Source organism: Amphiura filiformis, chromosome 12 (genome assembly GCF_039555335.1).
Source record: "Amphiura filiformis chromosome 12, Afil_fr2py, whole genome shotgun sequence".
In the NCBI taxonomy this organism is placed as follows: domain Eukaryota; kingdom Metazoa; phylum Echinodermata; class Ophiuroidea; order Amphilepidida; family Amphiuridae; genus Amphiura; species Amphiura filiformis.
The window spans coordinates 59,560,257-59,580,593 of NC_092639.1; the positions used below are offsets into that span (position 1 = coordinate 59,560,257).

The 20,337-nt window shown below is 37.9% G+C and overlaps 1 protein-coding gene across 1 annotated transcript; it reads left to right on the forward strand.

The window, feature by feature from the left end:
• The first annotated feature begins 18,730 nt into the window (after positions 1–18,730).
• Positions 18,731–20,020, forward strand: LOC140166961 (uncharacterized). The gene has a single exon (XM_072190445.1). It carries the CDS (start codon positions 18,731–18,733, stop codon positions 20,018–20,020), a length of 1,290 nt encoding a protein of 429 aa, XP_072046546.1.
• Positions 20,021–20,337: the final 317 nt, after the last annotated feature.

The following is a 20,337-nucleotide window of genomic DNA, read 5'->3' on the forward strand; positions in this document are numbered from 1 at the left end:
ATACATGCTTGTATGTGTTCGTAAGTGTCATCTCTATTAGCATGCGCTGAGCGGAGCTATGCTGCCCAAATTTTCATTTTGTGCCAAATAACTTAGTTTTTTTTTGTACGTCTAATATGTGTAATCATATGTTAACGCTTTTTTTAACGTTCTTATAACCTTTTTTTTTGCTCTGCGGATTCATATTGATAGGTGAGGGAGGGTGCTAGCCGAGTTATTACAGAAGCCATTGCAGGAGTAGGGTGCCAGAGTATTGTGTGACTGAATCCTGTATGTGTAGTCTGGAGTTATGTAAATAAAATCTTGTTGGAGATAATGAAGACAAATACTACGTGTGTTATTTAGATGCACTTTTGCTTATAAAAGGTACTCTGACAGTGGGGTTCTGCCTCCCACGACTTGCCCACGTCTCATACAAAAATTGTCGTGTTCCCATTTTTGGGAACTGGTGTCAACCCGGCCACCTGACTTTCATAATCAAGTCACCTAGCTAACCAAGTATTTTTTTTTTTTTTTAAACCACAAGGAGCCTGTTTATAGTGAGCCAGATTATCCGGTATTTAGCGTATAAGTACATCTTATACGGTATTGGTCGCCACTATAAACAGACCAATAGCGCTATTTGCCGCACATATTATACGGAACTGATATCCTTCGAAATCGATGGATATTGCAGTATATTCATTCCGTATACGGCCACTATAAACAGACAAGGATTAACGATACCGTTATTCAAGGAAGTGGAGTAGGGTCATATAACTCTCCGAGCTCAAATTTGTCACTGTAATAACACATCAGCTACAAATATGGTACGGTACTGTAGCAATAATGTTAAAAAGTAGGCCGGTATCGTTTCGACGGCACACTATTTGAAACTGGCACCATATTTGTGTCTCCCACATTGCATTGCGGTGACCTCGAACACGCTGAGTTCAACCACCTCGGATTCAGAATAGCGCTATTGGTCGCCACTATAAACAGCCGAGATAACGGATATGTCACATTCCAGCCTAATCCCATATGCGTATAAAGATACCGTATAAATACCGTACACCACTATAAACACGCTCATTGAGACATTTCACGATCCCGGCTATCGGCCGTCCCGCCACAGTTGGTTATACATACCTATACAAATAACCCACCACTTGAAAAGGATTTAGCAAAAGCAAACAAAGACCAGAGCTATTAAAAGTTCTATAGCCATCTAAGGTAGAAGCTTATTATCCACTTCAATAATAGGATTATTGATTGGTGTTGTGACTATCAAAATAAGACGGATGTCGCGCCAGCTTAAGGACCGATGAATACGACCTTCGTACACATTTTACACCATAACTCAGAATACAATTTAGGGAATTTACGGCTCGTTTGTGCTGCCGGGTCACATATAGGTGTAGGTCAAAAAGGGTCACAGATAAATGTTGTACTTGATTTTTAAATCCAAACATCCGTCTCAAGTCATATAGGCCTACTTTCCATGGTGCATTTTTTGGTCAAAACTGCAAATAAATCACACCCCCACACACCCCACACACAAAAGATATTTTCACCCAAAAATCAAATGTCTTGAATTGATACGAGGGTCGGTCAGTATGTAGTGATAATTTAGTTGACTGGCCGGTAACCCCATATAAGGATTGTTTTAGTGGCATTTCTCTGTGATCATATAAACATTGTACCAAGAGATATATGCTGTCAAAACATGTTTTTTAATTAATTTTAACCTGTACAGTGAAATGGCAGGCATTTTGAATCTTTAAGGTCAAGTGATAAGACATTACTTAATTACATAACTGAAATTAATAAGTTGATGATTTTGTGCGCAAATACAAAAGAATTTCAAGTGAAAATGTGTTACACCAGAGAAGATGATAAAAGAGGAGGTCGCTCGCTGCCCACATCAAATAAATAATGTGTGCATCCGCCTATTGATGGAAACAATGATCTAATCCGATTGATCAACTAATACGATAAGTGGCTTTGCGAGTCACGACTGTCTAGCTCTAAACGACGCATGCCCGGATATCAATTTGTTACGTCAGTTGACCGCGAAATATAATTTCTGTATTGTTTGGCATGACTGGCTGCTAAGTTTGACCCGAGATCCCTGTGAAAAAGACCCGCATTTTGGATCCAAATAGCATTTTTGGACACGTTTGGACACAAAACGGGAGTATATGGAGAAACTGACACGAGTTTGAATTACTGATTACACTGGTTTTATGTTTCCGTAAACTGCCGCAAATATTCGAATAGTTATCATTTAAATTTCTTTTCCTTTGACCTTATATTAATTTGACTGGAAAATGAATTATGCTTGACTTTCCATAACTTAATAATTTTTTTGATTTTTTTAACGGGAGTTTCAATATACATGTATATCATGCTTCTTCACTCGTTTAAAAATCATGGTCACCCTGGTTAGTATTATTTTTTTTAAACAAAAAAGCATGATTTGACTGCAAAATTGGGACTTTAACGATGTACTTCCGTGTGTGGAATATTTTCTCCACTGGAGAGAACTACCAAATCAGACGAGCGTGTGGCGGATGAACAGATTACCACAAAGGAAGTTTCAAGTGGTGTTTTAAGGACCCCAAACAAAGAAAAGTGAATAGAGGTTAACTGTGGGTAATCGGATTATATGTTCGAGCGATCTCCTCTTTTCTCATCTTCTCTGCTTCGACCAACAATACCTCGTTTATCTGTCCTTGTTCAAGCTCAATGGTTTTAGGAACAATGAAATACCAACTTAGAAATATTACCCTGTCGTTAACTACAGACCCATGACCTTAGCCTGTTCAATTTTGCATTTATATAATTTAAAATTGGGTGTTTTTTTTTCAGTTCTGGTCCTGTGTCACAACCTGGAGTACCTTTGTGTTACATAGTAGAAAAATGAAATGTTTCAAACATTTTACCTACACGTCTCATTTGAAGTGGTTCATCTTCTTGCGCATTTTGGCACCTTTTTTTTAATGGAAATCGGTTAAAAAATGAGAGAGTGCGGGCAAAAACAATCACAAAGTAGGTGGGATTTAACCCCACCGCTTTTTTCCACATTTACAATCATTCTGAGCAAGTATTAGTCTTTTAAATGACCTTCTGTAGGCCTATTTATTTACTTGGTTTAGTTGTCTGGGAGTTCATTTAGACATTTTTTTACTATAGATTCAAATTTTTAATGAGGGTTTAGTTCAAATTAACGATACGAATCCCTCCCCTAATCCTCCTCCCCCTAATCCTCAACCACCCTTGGCACATTTCATGCCAAACGTCATAAGAAAATAATTAAAAATATTTTAAAACAGGTTAAAAACATGAGTAATATAGAATAAATAAGCCTCAATTTAAGACCTAATTGAATCTTCTAAGTGAAGGAATACTCAAGAGACAGTGTTTTGAAATCCAAGTTGCACATCAAAATGTAACAAAACCACCTTTTTGGGTACCCAGTGGCGTACCGTTTTGCCGCCCTTACTCCACAGCCCGAAAAGGTTGACCCAATTTTTTTTTCGGTGGTTTGAAAAAGTGAAGAAAAGCAAAAAAAGGATTATAGGCGCTAGCCCTTTTTTCTTTGCTAATTCTTTTTGCCGCCCCTTCTTTTTGCCGCCCTCTTTTGCCGCCCCTTCTTCTTCCGCCGCCCCTCCTTTTGCCGCCCTTCTTCTTCCGCCGCCCCTCTTTTTGGCCGCCCTCTGCTTTTACCCCGGGGAGCTGGCGCCACCAAAGACCCCCTGCCCCCCCAAAAAAAAACAAACAAATACGCGCATGGGTACCCCAGTATATGACACAGGATCTTCTATTATCTGCTTATATCCATCTTCCAAACACCGTTAGTGTCACCGATGGTATGCTTTTCATCTTTTATTAGTTCTAAAAATTTACCACCAGAGCGTTTCAAACTTTTGTCCGTAGGCCTATTCACCTCCCTGACCTGTTCACGAACTTAACCTGTTCAATTTTGTACAAATGAATATGGGTGGAGGCCGGTACTATTATTTGGGAATGGTTTGGTGTTGTTTCTAACTTTCTATTATACAATTTATGAACAAACCGGAAAATATTGCCAAAAATGATGAAATTAGTCATAGCAAATAGAAATACCAAAATTGGTGTGTACATAAAACAGAAGTCTTTGTTGATTTTGCATTACTAAAGTAAAAGAAGTGTTTATTTTAGGAACTTTCTTTCTGAATTAAAATTTTGCAAATTTGCTGGTCCTCTTACCATGCACACCGACCTTGGTGGAATATAAAGTACAGGGTACAATGTAATTCATAGCTATCTTTAACCAGGTCAAGACATGTAGGCTACAGTGGTCTTGCTATAAGTAAATGATAAGGATAAGCCTATGTCATAACATCAATTTTTCAATTGGGAGAGTATAATTGGCGGGATAATTGGTTGTTTCACAGGATAATAATTAGATGTAAGGATAGAAGAGAGTGTATGTTATGTCCTTAATCACAAGGGCTTGATCAAAAATTGCCGATCAAAAGCTGTTTATATACACATCATAAACAATTCTTATTTTGGATCTTTAAGGGGGTACTACACCCCTCAATAAATTTTTGTCTATTTTTGCATTTTTCTCAAAAACTAATAACACAGTGGTGACAAAAGTTATGTATATTATAGGGGCAAGGAATCCAATTACTACAGGGTGGGCCATTAAAAAGTTCACACTTTTTCGATGGCTTATTTCTCAGAAATGAAAACACATATTGAAATAAGTTGAACATATTTGTAAACCTCTATGTCTGGACTGTCATTGCTGAAAAGGGCATTAACATCCATGGTCTAATTACAAAATGGCGACCATTTAAAGCAGAGAAGTCAAAAACCACTTTGCACACACGTAAGACCATAGACAATGATCATGCATATTAAGTTTTTAGGCTTAAGCAAGTTTTAAAAAAGTTTGATGACTCTATATGCATTTACTTGTCATTGCCGGGGTTATCGGACTCATGCGTGTATGAGTTGTTTACTGTTTGAAAATCATTCACCTGTGAAATTGACACAAAAGGCTGATTGGACATGCTCATTTACATAACAAATACACTAGTTTTGGAGGGAACTTCAAATTTAAAATGCCTTGCGTGCGTTCTTGTCATTCATGTTAGAGATACCCGTGTAAGTATTTTGAGGTGATTCTTGCTGTTCAAAATGCGGCAGTTTACAAAGGAGGAACGAATTTTCATCGAGGAGGAAATTTCAAGAACCGGAAAGGTGCGCTCTGTCCTGAATGCATGGCCGAACCAGTTTCCGAATACCAGACTTCCTAGTCGCCGACACATCTATAATATTAAACAAAAGTTTCACTTACATGGAACTGTTCTCAATCGGAACAAATCTAACAGTGGGAGACCACGAACAGGAAGATCAGCCAATCACATTGCCGATGTTAGAAGGGATTTGCAAGCTAACCCAAGATTGAGTACTCGACGGAACAATTGTCCCCATATTCCAAGGACAACGTTCAGACGAATCATCACTCATGATATCGAATGGCACCCTTACAAGATCCTTAATAAGCGTCATGGACTGCAATCAGGAGATCCAAATCGGCGACTTCAGTTTTGTAACTGGTTAGTTAACAGAGCACGTCGCATTCTTGATACCGCTGTTGTTGTTGACGAGGCAAACTTTCAAATGGACGGGTCTGTCTCTTCTCAAAACGTACGGATGTATGCACCGAAAGGCAATCCTCCGAGAGACTTTGCTTTTAACGTTCCACATGACAAATGCAAAGTTAGTGTTCTCGCAGCCGTCACAGGAAACAACCGGTTGATAGGACCGATATTCGTTGACCAGAACATAAATGGAAACGTTTACCTCGACATAATCAATGATCAACTAGAGCCTCAACTGGTCCAAATATTTGGACAGCAAGCGAACGGGGCCATCCGCAGGGCGTGGTTCTTTCAAGACGGAGCGCCAGCCCACCGTCTTATCGCTGTTAGAGACAGATTGCAGGAGTTGTTTCCGCATCGTGTTGTCGGCCTTGGACATCATGCGGAGTGGCCTCCGAGGAGTCCTGATCTGACACCTTTGTACTTCTGGCTTTGGGGTGATGTCAAGGCGTCTGTGTATGCCGAAGGTCCGCCAAGGAATTTGCGGGAGCTGAGGAGACGTATTACAGATGCGTTCACAAGGATCCGACGCACCAGGGTTACTTCAAGAGCAGTTCACCATAATGTACGATCGTGCGATGATTCGTATTCGCGAGCAAGGAGGCCACGTTGAAGGACGATAAGAACACTTTAAAGACAGAAGCATTTTCACTGTGGCATGCATAAATACGTGACTTTATGGAACCATGATAAAGCAGTAATGAAGAACAGAACTATTTTTATCAGAGTCAAATATGATTTTACTTGTATTCTTACTTTTCTAATGCAATATTTTTAATTTCATGACAATTTGAGACAAATAACTCGTTTCCATTGAAGCACTGCTACGGTCTACATGTGTCTATATGAAGAAATAATTTCCGAAGAGAAGGAGAGACATTCCTGACACCTATTTATAAATTTATCTTGTTATATCTCTATATAAGATTTATGTTATAGTGCAATAACCATCATGAAGACTCGGATATAAAATTATGCACATTATCTAGAATGCGACTGCAAACAAACGTTAACTGCGCAGATTATTTAAAGCTACTGTTACATATTCTGTTCAACTGGAAGGCTACATATTCTGTTTGAAAAAGAAATATTTATTTGAATATGGTTAATTTACAAGAGAAATATTACAGAACTTTCATTCGTACTGTTATTTTTCTTCCTTTGTTCCTAATCCATTGTGGTGTGAACCAGCGACCACCATATATCGCGTGATCATCCGCTCCATTTGACTTACGTGTGTGCAAAGTGGTTTTTGACCCCCTTGCTTCAAATGACCGCCATTTTGTAATTAGACTATGGATGTTAATGCCCTTTTCAGCAATGACAGTCCAGACATAGAGGTTTACAAATATGTTCAACTTATTTCAATATGTGTTTGCACTTTTGAGAAATAAGCCATCAAAAAAGTGTGAACTTTTTAATGGCCCACCCTGTACACTGGAATTTCAGTGACCCAAGACAAGCGGTTTGTTATTTATGATAAGAAATAAGGTACCGCTTGGATGTACCTCATTTCCTATCATATATACTGAACCGCTTGTCTTGAGTCACTGAAATTTCAGTGTGGTAATTGGATTCCTTGCCCCAATAATATACACAACTTTTGTTAAACAGTGTGTTAATTTTTTTTGAGAAAAATACAAAAATAGTCACAAATTTACCACAGGGGTGTAGTACCCCCTTAACTTCATCGGTATTTGGGTCTATAATCATGATGATATAGATAAGAAAAACGGAGCTTTAGTGCAAATGTAATCAATAGTTTTTGGGTTTCAATATTATGCAGGCCTATAAAATATTTTTGTTGTTTATACGTTCCAAAAATAACTATTCTTGATAAAGTGTTCATTTAATTCTGTGTGTTTAACCTTTTAAAACCAGATCGTTATGAATTAATCTATACTAAAAGATGCGAATTTTGTTAATAATAATAAATTATTCATAACAGGTACGCAATTAGTCAATAGTGTGGACACTCTTCACTAGCAAACCACCAAATTTCGCGATCTTTTTGCGTTGGAAAAGAAACCACGTGAATAGAGTGCCCTCTCAAGGATAGGTACTCTGTGCAGCTATATACGACACTTTTATATCAGTAGATTTAAAAATTTTACTTCGAGGAGCTCTAAATATGAAAAATAAACAAAAATATCAATTTTTAATAATTTGCCATAAAATCTGTTTTATATCGCCAATTTAAAAAAAAATCAAAATTACTTGATATCAGAAGGACATTCCTTGTATTCACAATGCAATTCGATGTCTGATGTGCACTCATATATGTCCCACAAAAATGCAAAGTTCGCGGGGGTTCTTTCCTAGTAGCTAATTTGCATGGACCGTTTAGCGTTTTGGGGTTGGGGGGACAAAGGATAGATGCCCTCGTCCAATGTTTTAATGAAGTGTGCCTAATTTAAGTAGCCCTCCATTTTAAGACACCTGATACTAACTAAATTGCAATATAGAGTTATTTTTTGTGTCATTTAATATACATATACCCGCATTGTTTACTATATATTTCAATATAACAAGCATAAATTTACTAATATTACGCTGATGGTGTAAAATACGCATAATTAAGTAGAGCCCTGTATAGTTTGATCGTTCCATGCAAATAATTACTATAAATGCTGAACTTTGATGCATTTTAAGTGTGATGAAAAGTACAAAAAGTCAGATGGCCATGCTGTGTTTCTAAATACGAAAATGTTCTCCTGTTCACAATTTATTAACATGCCCAAGAATATCTTGACCTGACCAAGATTATCTTGACCTGACCAAGATTATCTTGATCTGACCAAGATTATATGGACCTGACCAAGATTATCTGGACCTGACCAAGATTATCTGGACCTGACCAAGATTATCCTGATCTGACCAAGATTATCTTGACCTGATCAAGATTATCTTGATATATTCGACAGTTGATCAGAATATGAACAAAGAAATATAGGCCTAATGGATAATGTAACAAGCGAACAGGGCCAGACGTAGGCATAATGAGTAGGTAGTGGACGGATATTTGGGATCCAAAGATGTGTTGTAAAATTATTGTATGGTTTTATGCCTACATGTTTCACCGCAGTTTAACTATTATTTCTGAATTATATGCCAAATTTGGTGTCAAAATAATTTAACAAGTTTTCGCTATGTAGTAGATAAAGGGTGAGAAACAGACCATTACCATAGATAATCGGTGTCTTGTTGAGGTATGGTGAGGCATGTTAGTCGCTCGAAGGGTCGAGCCTTCCGAGCGACTCATGCGAACCATACCTCAACATGACACCGATTATCTATGGTAATGGTCTGTTTTGAACTGTTTATCTTACATATACGGTGAGCCAAAATAAACGAATTTGTTGTTATGGTTAATTCATTTTCCAAAAGACAAACTGGAAATGCTGATATGATTATCTTGTGTAAGTTTAGGGTTTTCCAAAATAAAACACACCGGGACAGTGTAATATTCTCCCCGTGTGTCCTGCGTTTGAGTCTACGAGTCTTATCTAGTGTCAATTGAAAGTGATTTAATCAAATCAATACAGCATTGATTTTAACCGGAGATTCTATTCAATTCACTTGTGGTCATGTCCCACTCGATTATACATATTCGTAATATTAATAATGAATATGTAAATAGTTCAAATGTCAAAGTGGGTGTGTTTTACCTAGACATGGCGGTAACTCATTTAACACCATAGAATTTATATTTATCTTTAATATACTTATAGAACAAATGTCCTGAACCAAATCAACGCATATTCCTGGGTACCTTCCTCGACCTTTTTTTGGTTGGGGTTAGGCCGCAGATTGTTGTAGTTTTTCTACATCTAGTCTTGTGGCCTGTAATGTACTGCATTTTAGGTGCAAAATATCCTTGGTTGAACTTAATTTGTAAGACCTCATGGCTCTTGTTTTGTTACCTACTTTGTCGGAATCTGCGTTAGTTGGGAGATGGGGACAAAGGTAGATTGACATCCTCGTCCTAATTATACAGGCTTTTAAGACATAATACAAACTAATTTGCATTATTCAATAAAGGTGTTCTTGGTGTCCTTCAATACACACAAGTATTGTTTACCATCTTCATTTAAATCTAATATGCATAAACTTGCATAATAATTTATGCTGATCGTGTGAAATATATTAAACTTTGATGCATTTTAAGTTTGTTGAAATGTCCAAAAAGTCAAATAATGTGGCCAGTGTTTCTAAATATGAACATGTAGTTCTCTTGTTCAAAATTTATTGACCTGACCAAGATTATCTTGACCTGACCAAGATTATCTTGACCTGACCAAGATTATCTTGACCTGTCCAGATTATCTTGACCTGTCCACATTATCTTGACCTGTCCACATTACTTGATATAATCGACAGTTGACCAGACTTTGAACAAAAGAAATACAATAGATAATGGAACAAAAGAAGAGGGCTAGACGTATATGCAAAGATAACTTCATGTATGCTACCGGTTGCTGAATACTAGAATTATGATCATTCAAAATGGCAAAGGGACTTTTGAGACACTCCGTATAAAGGTTAGGATTATGGTTAGGGTTAGGGTTAAGGTTAGGTTTAGGGTTAGGGTAGATGTAAACTTAAAATTCGGACTAGCGGTGGTTCGGACTGACGGGGTGTACCCAAATAATAGGGTTTGAAAATTTACTTGAGAAAATCACTAATCTTGTACTCACTTGTAACCTGTCCGTCTGATATATTCACAGTCAACACTATCAGAATGAAGCTTACGATTCGGCGCCCCATCATCGTAGCTGCTGAGCATTAATTGGTCAGATTAAAGAAGAACATTAAATCAGTAGCCAGTGTAGAAAAATAATCCAAACTTTTAAAGACCATGCAATTCGTTCAACTTTTCACGATTACACCGCTCTGGTCAATGCGGGTTCAATGAGTCCCGTGTTAGACTTCGTTGACGATCATCAGGAGAGGCTGTGATCGTATGCCCGTCTATCTATTCAAAATCACTCTCCTGTATCAGCATATCATTTTTTTTTAATTTGATTTGTTCGGGTTTTTGATAACCCTGGATAACCCAAGAAAGCCTCTATTGAAGCTTATTTCCATTGGGGTCCATTTGAATACCGGGACGGGTTGGGAACAGTCAGGGGTTTTACACCTTACTCTTTTCGAAACTGGCTGCGAGATACATGTACAGTAATGGCTCACTGCACACGGGACCGACGGCTTAACGTCCCCTCCGAAGGACGGGGTACTTTCATGATTCATTTACCCAATTCTAAATGAACCATGGGGAGAGCGGAAGTCTGAATTTAATCTACAGATGTTGCCATATAATTTCAGACTTTTTTTTTCCAAGTCAATATCCCAGCAAACGCCACCGCCGGGAATTGAACCCGGGACCTCATGCACTAAAGGCAAGTACCCTAACCATTGCGCCACACTCTCCCATCATATCATATCATATCATATCATATCATTATCATATCATATCATATCAGGGCTGCACTTTTACACACACCCGCACGCCAATGGCGTGTACATTACACGCCCAGGGGCGACGCTAGAGGGGGGGGGGGTATGGGGGTGTGAAACCCCCCCAATACTGAATTTTGTCGGCAAAAAATGAATGTTGTCGTCAAAACCATATGATTGTCGGCAAATCTATAGTCAAAGCTATGTGATTGTCGGCAAATTGCAAGAGTCATATAAAAGATTAATGTGTTATGAAAGTGTGCTGTTGTTACGTAATAGACCTATTACGAATGTTATAATGTTAAAGTTACTAATTAAAAACAAATAGTCGAAAAAAATTAGACTCCTACCCCAACCTTTTTAGATTGGGCAAAAAAAAAATTGGGTGTACAATTCACAAAATATTTCCGTCGGCAAAACATGCTGTACACCCCCACCCCCGGAATCATATTGGTCTAGTGACGCCCCTGTACACGCCCGACTGACGTGTGGTATTATGACGCTCATAGGTTACTCTATTTGGTAATTTTGGCCTAAAATATTTTGCGTTCTTCGCGCGAATTTGTTCTACTTTTGCACCATAGTGCTCATTTTGAATTTTAGCTTCAATATGACAAAATGTTCGCGCGCTTCGCTCGCATTTGTACCATAAAGTTATTCTGTCGCCAAAATGTGCTAGATTCACTATACTTCAAGAAATGTTTTCCAACCCCACCCCTCCCCCTTGGGAACAAACGAAATGATCCTATAAACGAAACAAGTTTAGTTTAGGGGGAGGGGGGTAAAAATACTCGATTACGTTTGTATAAAAACATTGGTCTGATGAATGTCTCATAATTATGATTTAACAAAGAAATTATGCATAACCGCTTTTGAAAAACGTTAACTAATAATAGGTATGTCACAGTGGCTGCACAATAATTCTGCCACACTGTGCATGCAAGCATAACAGTGAATTGAAAAGCGCGCGCTTCAAAGTTGACCAATTTTAGAAAACATCATGTCAAAAAAATTTCCTCACAATGCTTCATTTATCCAAAATGTTTGAATTTTTAATATATGGTGTGTGAAGACTTTCCGAGGCTACCATCGGGTCCGCAAAAATTAAATATTGTTTTGTTTAAGAGCTACTGCCTGTTTTTATGGATTTTTGAAGATCGCTCATAAATCAGTAAATATAGGCCTATTGATATAAAGGACCTACCACCATTTAGCTGAAATATTAATCTTTCTTAGCATGTAAATTATTTCCGTCGACAACGAATGACACACTTCCCTTGCCTTGAGTAAAACTAATTAAAAACAAAACATTATCAAAGAAATATTTAGGGAGTAATTTTCCAAACCACAATAGCTCTAAGCCATTGTGTGTGCCCAAGGCCATACTATTTTTGTATACGCGATACAGTAGAATGGCTGTTCTTTTTACCATTTGTCTTCCCGTGTTAATCCAGATAACAAAATGTTAATTTAAAGTCTCATTGCAAATGAATTTTTATTTTTACTTTTCGGATTTAGCTTTGAGCAATGGTGACACATACCATGTTTACAGAAAAAATGAAAATTCTATTCCAGACATCGTCAAAATGTCAAACTTTGTATTTTTTTGTATTATATTTAAGTAATTAACTGCAGTTTCTTTATTCAACATCATAACAGGTTCATACTTGACAAATTTATGAATGGATAGACTTTCATTAAATATTGAAAAAACCCAAAACTACTCATGCCTAATTTACATAATAATATCATGAATACATAATTAGCTGTAATTAGCTAATTTGCATAATTAATTACTTTTTGTGTATTTTTTGTTATCAATTGAAATAACTTTGTATACATATGTGTGCAAAAAAAACTTCACCCTGATATCATGTACGGTTTTCTATTGGCATCAATTTTGCATATTAATTAGCTGAACTTAGTCATTTTTTCACCTTTAATTTGTCTGCAGATTGGCTGAAATAGCTAAAATAGTATATTTGGTTAATTTATTATAATTATTCAATGATAGATTTTTAAATTTTGTTTTCTTAAACGAAGTACGGAAAGATAGGCATTTAACCTGTGATACTTAAATTAACGCTGCTTTTTCAAGCAAAGGTCCAAATAAACCTTCAAAATCTCGAAATGTGCCAATTTTGTCATTATAGCCATTTGTGGCAGGTTTTAATTCCATTTACGAGCATCTTAAAATTGACACTACATCACAATGCATTGACCGATTTCAATTCGGTTTTTTGATTTTTGATTCTTTAATAAAGCTCATTCACTATAGAAACATTAAATAACGTATTTCTGCTGCGCTTATTTTTGGGGTGATATGCCTACTAATAAGGGGCGTGTGCAATAATTATGAACCCTGGGGGAGGCTAAAATAGGAAAACAGTACGGAAACACCTGTACATCTTCTTTTAAGCCCAATAAATAGGGCCTATGTTTTGCCCCAAATAGGGTAAAATTGCATAATTTTGTGCGCTTCACACACATTGGCCAGGTAATACAAAATACTGCAAACTTTTGTCCCTATTCATTTGTTCTAGTTTCACGGTCATTGGTTTAGGAACAATAACACGAAATTTGGACACTATAACAATGATCCATTCTGGGGTTCAAAGGGATTCAATGACCCCTTGAGATCGCGTGAAATACAGTAAGCCAAAAAATAAGGTACCAGTTGTGTTCACCCCTGTATATCCTAAATAAAGACAAATATGTCCAAACTAAAACAAGCAGTCTATACTGTACTCTTTAGCTCTGATTTAAGACCTTATTTGTTGAAATTGGTTGAGAATTAAAGAAACGGTGATCTAAAACCGAATAAAGAAACGAAATCAAAAGTTGCACTTTTGTGTTCTAATCGTTGAAAGCACGACGCTAGTTTTAACGTGCTAATCAATGGAAACACGGCGCTAGTTCTCTTTTGCGAACGCTCTGTGTACAAATCAATAGGGCATGTAATCATGGCATTGGAGCAAACTGCAACTTTTAAATTGGCATCTCCCTTGGATTTTTGGATAGTCGTGTATTTATTTCTTGAACAATTTCAACGAACGATGTCTTAAATTCGAGCTAAAAGATTCAGCAATTGGCCATTGGTTCCAATTATGACATATCTGTCTTTGTTTAGGATATACACGAGGTGAACATAACTGGTACCTTAATTTTTCTCACAGAGTGAGTATTGCCTGGATTAGACCAGACCCTACAGAACAGTACCTTAAAATATGGCTAGCATCTGAAAAGTTAGGAAGCGTGACACTCTAGTTTAGGGAAGAGACTGGTTGAAATATGACTCCGTCGCTTACACAGAAATGTATATGTTAGCTCTTTAAACAAATGTGTGCTGTGTGCATGGTGTGTGTGCAACGTTAGCTGTGAAGAGTTGCTGATTGTGTATCCAAGAAATGAAACTGTTGGAGCCAGTGATTGGCTCAGTTTTCTAATTAGTTTAAACTTTGCTGGTTTCTTTGTAATGTTTTTGAAAAAATGTATAAATGTATTGAAAAACATTAAATAAGCACGCAATGAATAATTTGTGTTTGTTTGAAACGATTAACATTGATATAATTCAGCTGAATTAATCGAACTACTTGGGGTGTAGGAACAAATAAATAAATTGTAACTTGCTGGCATGCTAAAACACTATGGACTACAATGGCCTCATCCCAATGGTATAGTTCAATAAACTCAATTAAACAATCATAGTGCAAAATTTGACCTCAAGTTGAAGAGTATGAGATTTTCTACTCAAAATTTCAAAGGTCATACAATGAAGGTGCAAATAATTGGGGTTGAAGAACTGTGCCCCTGATAGATGAGCATGTTGTGGATCCTAGTGAAACCTTAACAAACAAGTGTTTTGAACCTATACAGTCAGCCACCTGGACAACCGATTCTTTAGAAATGCTTAGTCGCGCTAAAAGTCGATCGATACATGTTAAACTCAGCACAATTCAGAGATACACCTTTTGCTATGAAATTAATTTTCTCGGTCAAATATAAAGCAATAATTTTTTTCTTCAGTAATGTCAGTTAAAAACTTGGTGCTTGGATATACATTTTTTTTTAAATCGCGGTGTTAAAATTAAGCATCAAATTGTGTCTTTTAGTGTGATATTTTTGATTTTTATAGGCCTTGAATTCGCCCACGAGCTTTTTACGGAATTCATGTTTTAGCGTATCAAACTAATATAGTTTGCTAAAGAAAGATATTTCCCACCCCTGTAAGGCACATCGTGTGGGTCTATATGTTATAGTTTTGTCAGCATTTCCGTTTTTGTTTTACCCTTTTTCCCTTCATGCTCCGAAAATGTCAAAATCAGTACTTTTATCTCGAGAGCAACCAGCAGAAATAGTCGATATTTCCTTTGTTGTTATCCAGGCCAATTTTCTATTGAAAGCAAATTGCCCGACCAGCGATTTGGTAGCCCAAATCCCCAATTGCGTGTTCTGGTTAAACTATAAATCAGTAGGAGCGCTATAGGCCTGGGAATTTCTTTGCTATATTGAAGTTCTGGCAACACTATAGCCATGTCGGTATTCCTATTAAACCCAGGGATATCGATCCACAATGCTAGTTTTAGCCTTAGATTTCACGTGTTGATTTTGAAAAGTGGTCAGCCGGCAGTAAAAATGGTGAAATGAAAACGGAAATTCTGACAAAACTATGATATATCGCTCACGGTGATGTGCGTTAGAAAGTTGGGAAAAATCCTTCATTAGCGAACTATCTTACTTTGAAAAGCTAAAAGGTTGATCCAAAAAAGGCTCGCGGGCAGAGTTTAAGCCTATCAAAATCGAAAATCTTACACTAAATGACTAAATTTCACGCCTAAGTTTAACACTAGAATTTGAAAAAAAATACAGTATCAAGCACTACAATTTTCCTGACATTTACTGAAAAAATGAAAATGATTGCTTTTCATTTGCCGAGAAAATTAATTTTACATTGAAAAGGTGTAACTAAAAATTTAGCTCATTTCAACACCAAATTCGATCGTTTGTATTGCCTCATTAAATGACTGAGTGAGCCTTGCATAACAAAAGAATCGGTTGTCCAGGATGCTAACTGTATAGTTGCTAGGCGAACTTGCCCCAGTTCGGACATTGACCTATGGGCCAAAATAAGTACAAGCCAACAGATGTATCACACTCACTCCAGCTGCTTGTGATCTTTGTAAAATGATGCTGGCTCAGAATTAGTAAAATTAGTGTAAAATATGACTTGCGTATTTCTTCATGAACCCAAATTTAACTAGGCCTAGGTATATAAAATATATAACATTGACAAGGAGGATGATTCAACCTTCTGACTGCAACATTGTAGACTTAACAACCAGTTTGTTTGGTGCCAAGAAATTTTTTTATCTTTAAAGACTTATGATGTACCAGTGTATAGTTGTTGTAGTACATCATCATGATCATATGGCTGGGTACATAGAACATAGCTCTGTGGAAGACTTCATCATTGAAATCATGTGTGAAATGTTTCAAGAATTATCTTTTAGTGAACGGCAAGAAAGTAGCAGCTCCTATCAGCCTTGTTGGGCCAACGGTATAGAATTTGACATGGATGCAACCAACATGACTATTTAATCAATAATTGGTTACGTTGTCAACTGAGCACAAAATTGGCACCTGTACCACTAAGAATCCCACAGAACGATTTTAATTCTATAAAAGGGATCAACAGCATGCATCATGAGTTAATCAGGGAGTAGGTCTATGTCGCTGATAAGTGAGAAGACTTTCAACAACTTGTGTGATTTTATATATTTTCTCAATTAAGCTCTTTGTGATTTTCTAGTTTGTAGTCTTTGTGCAGAAAATATTTTTAAAAAATGTCTGACAATGTCTTCATATTGATCACATCTCAGAGCCCCATGCTAGTATGCTGTAACTTCTTCAATGTTACCACCATCTATACAAACAACGCCTAATATCGCACCCCTACAACAACACCAACAGTCGCACCTGCGATAACAAAGCCAGAACAATCCACGTCTTTTGAACGCCGGTAGCCATTACGTGAACGCCTATGGAAGCATAAGTGTATCATTTCGAGCAAAACCCAAGAATCGGTCGCTATACCCAGGTTTCGCCAGCCCATTCTTGGGTTTTGCTCTCAAACTAAGGAATAGCCCACCAAAACTCAAATCGGGCAGCAATTCTAGGGTTTTGCAGGCCATTCCTAAGAATGGACAGCAATACTATAGTATATAGCCTCCGAATCTTGGGTTTATCAATCCGGGTAGCTATTCTAAGGTTTTGAAGCCCATTCCTAGGAATAGCCCGCAAAACCAGGGTATAGCCCCCGAATCTTAGGTTTAGCACGGTGAAACTCAAATCGGGGAGCAATTCTAGAGTGTTGAAGCCTATTCCTAGGAATAGCTAGCAATACCATGGTATAGCCTCCGAATTCTAGGTTTAGCTCGGTAAAACTCAAATCGGGTAGCGATTCTATGGTTTTGGGCTATTCCTAGGAATAGCGAGCAAAACCAGGGTTTTAGCCGCAAAACCCTAGTTCCGCTCCCCATTCCAGGGTTTAGCTATGGAAACCTTGAATCGGGCTTGGAAACCCTGAATCGGGTCTGAAAACACCGAATCAGTTGTGATTCCACAATTTGATACAGTATTCGTGACCTTAAATATTTATCTTGTAATATACGGTGTGTCGAACAGCATGTATGCTATGCCATATATTATATGTTAGACATGCATGCATGTTTGTTCCTCTTTGTCGTTAGTGATATCATCATCATCATCATCATCATCATCATCATCATCATCATCATCATCATCATCATCGTCATCCTTATCGTCATCGTCGTCGTCGTCGTCGTCGTCGTCGTCGTCGTCGTCATCATCATCATCATCATCCGTCATATCTAATTGAAATTACAAATACAACTGCTAAAGCTTGCTAAATTGAGCTGAAGTGAAAATAAATATTAAAAAATTATTAGTATTTTGAAAATAAATATTGTTTACACTAAAAAACAGGGAGGGGTGTAGGCCTAATCATAATTTTATGACACAAGTATTTATTTATTTATTTATTTATTTATTTATTTATTTATTTATTTATTTATTTACGTAAATAAATAAATAAGAAAGAAAGAAACAAAATCTAGTGTTTGTTACAGCATTGTTTACAGAACATACTGATCGCATCGTTTTGCACATATGGGTGCCAAATGTACCATTTCCTTTGTTGTTGTGTTCCTATGGATCTGCCACTGGAGACAAGCCCTCCGAATTTGGAAACCTTGCACTCAGTGCTTCTTCATCCTACACTTGACTGGATTGAGATCGAGAAACAGCTGTTTGCAGTGCGCAAGTATACTGTTTGATCACACTGTTTTATCATCAAATGACCATCCAGCTGTCAGTTTTATCCTGTATGATTTCTGATTGTTGTTTCAGACTTATGTATTGTGCATTATGTGCATGTTTATTGATCGGCTTTTCCTGATTAAATCCATCATTCGTGTGGCAGCCATCTTTACAATATTTGTGTAATGCTTACACTCCCAGTCAGTGACAGTCATCATGCTAAACTAAACTGCTTTAATAACATTAATTTATGATTATCAGTCAATCCTACATGTTGCTCTTTACCATCATCAGCAATGTGTAAGCTTACCTACTCGCCAAACCTCATCATAAGGTCTGGGGACATTGAACCCAACCCTGGCCCCAGAACTCCCAAGTGCCCTTGTGGAGAGTGTAAAAAGGCCTGTACATCATACAAGGGAGCCAACGCAAGCATTCTTTGTGACTCATGCAACTTGTGGTTCCACTCGGACTGTGTTGGTTTATCCGATCCTGTTTTTGAAGTACTGGCTGGAAATGACTCGCCATGGGAATGCTACAAGTGCGGTTGCGCAAACATATCACCTGGTATTTTTGACTCCTTTACAGTTGGAGAATCAGACTCTTCAGACAGTTTTGCTCGTTCTAGTTGTAGTTCTACCAGCTCCTGCCAACCAGGTTCACCCATGGCTAAATCATCTCCCTCTAAACCTACCAATAGTCCCACAGCCAACGTTAACAACCTGCGCACACTTGAAGTAAATTTCCAAAGTGTTTTCGCAAAGCGTGTTGAGTTCTGGAGCCTTATTGAAGCTACCAAACCAGACATAATATTTGGTTGTGAGACTTGGCTCAAGCCTAGTATTTCTTATGGTGAAGTGTTTCCACCCGGCTATAACTTGTACCGAAAAGACAGGAGTAATGGCCATGGAGGAGTCCTGTTGGCTGTCCATAGTAGTCTAAACAGCCACCAGATTGATATTAGAACTGACGCTGAATTTGTTGCTGCAAAAATCATCAACAGGAATCAGCCAATTGTCATTGGTGCTTTGTACCGCACACCTGACAGCAACCAGGACAAGATGATGAATGAACTCAATCGCACTATCCTTGATCTTTGTCAGTCCAACTCTGGTGCTGCAATATGGATTTCCGGTGATATAAACTTACCCGACATTGACTGGGCTACCAACCACATCATCTCCCACCAGTATCCTGTGGCCCTCAATGAATCCTTCTTGCAAACTATGGAGTCGGCAGGTCTTGAACAACTTGTAGATTTTCCAACTCGCGGTGATAACACGTTAGACATTGTGTTAACCAACAGACCAAGTCTTGTTAATAGATGTGAAGGTGCTCCTGGCCTTATCGACCACGACATTGTCTTTACGGATATGAATGTCAGAGCCTACAGACGCAAACCAGTGCGTCGTAAAATCTTCCTGTGGAAAAGGGCTGACTGGGATGTTATCCGCCACAGAGTTAAGTCCTGGTCTGATAACTTCACCGCAATTAATTCTACATCCACCCCTGTGGAGCAACTTGCTGAAGACCTGCAATCCGAATTGACCAAGTTGCTTGCAGAATGTGTGCCTACCAAAATTTAAGAAAGCCAGATACACCAAGAAAGATCGTGATTGGATGCGCTACAAGACTCTGAAAAAGGAGTCTCCGAAGACCTGTCGTCAAGCGCACAACAAATATGTGTTTGATGTTATCAACAGTGACCCAGGTGGAAACAAGAAACTTGGAGCCCTTGTAAAATCTAGGCGCTGTGACCAACTGGGAGTGGCTCCTTTGAAAGAGAATGGTATCATGCATTGTGATCCTAAGCAGAAAGCCAACTTGCTCAACAGGCAGTTCAGCTCTGTGTTTGTCAGTGACAACGATGATGTGACTCTACCAGATATGGGAAACAGCCCTC

Coding starts and splice junctions, on each gene's coding strand:
- LOC140166961 (XM_072190445.1), top strand. CDS start 18,731: ATGTGTAAGCTTACCTACTCGCCAAACCTCATCATAAGGTCTGGGGAC.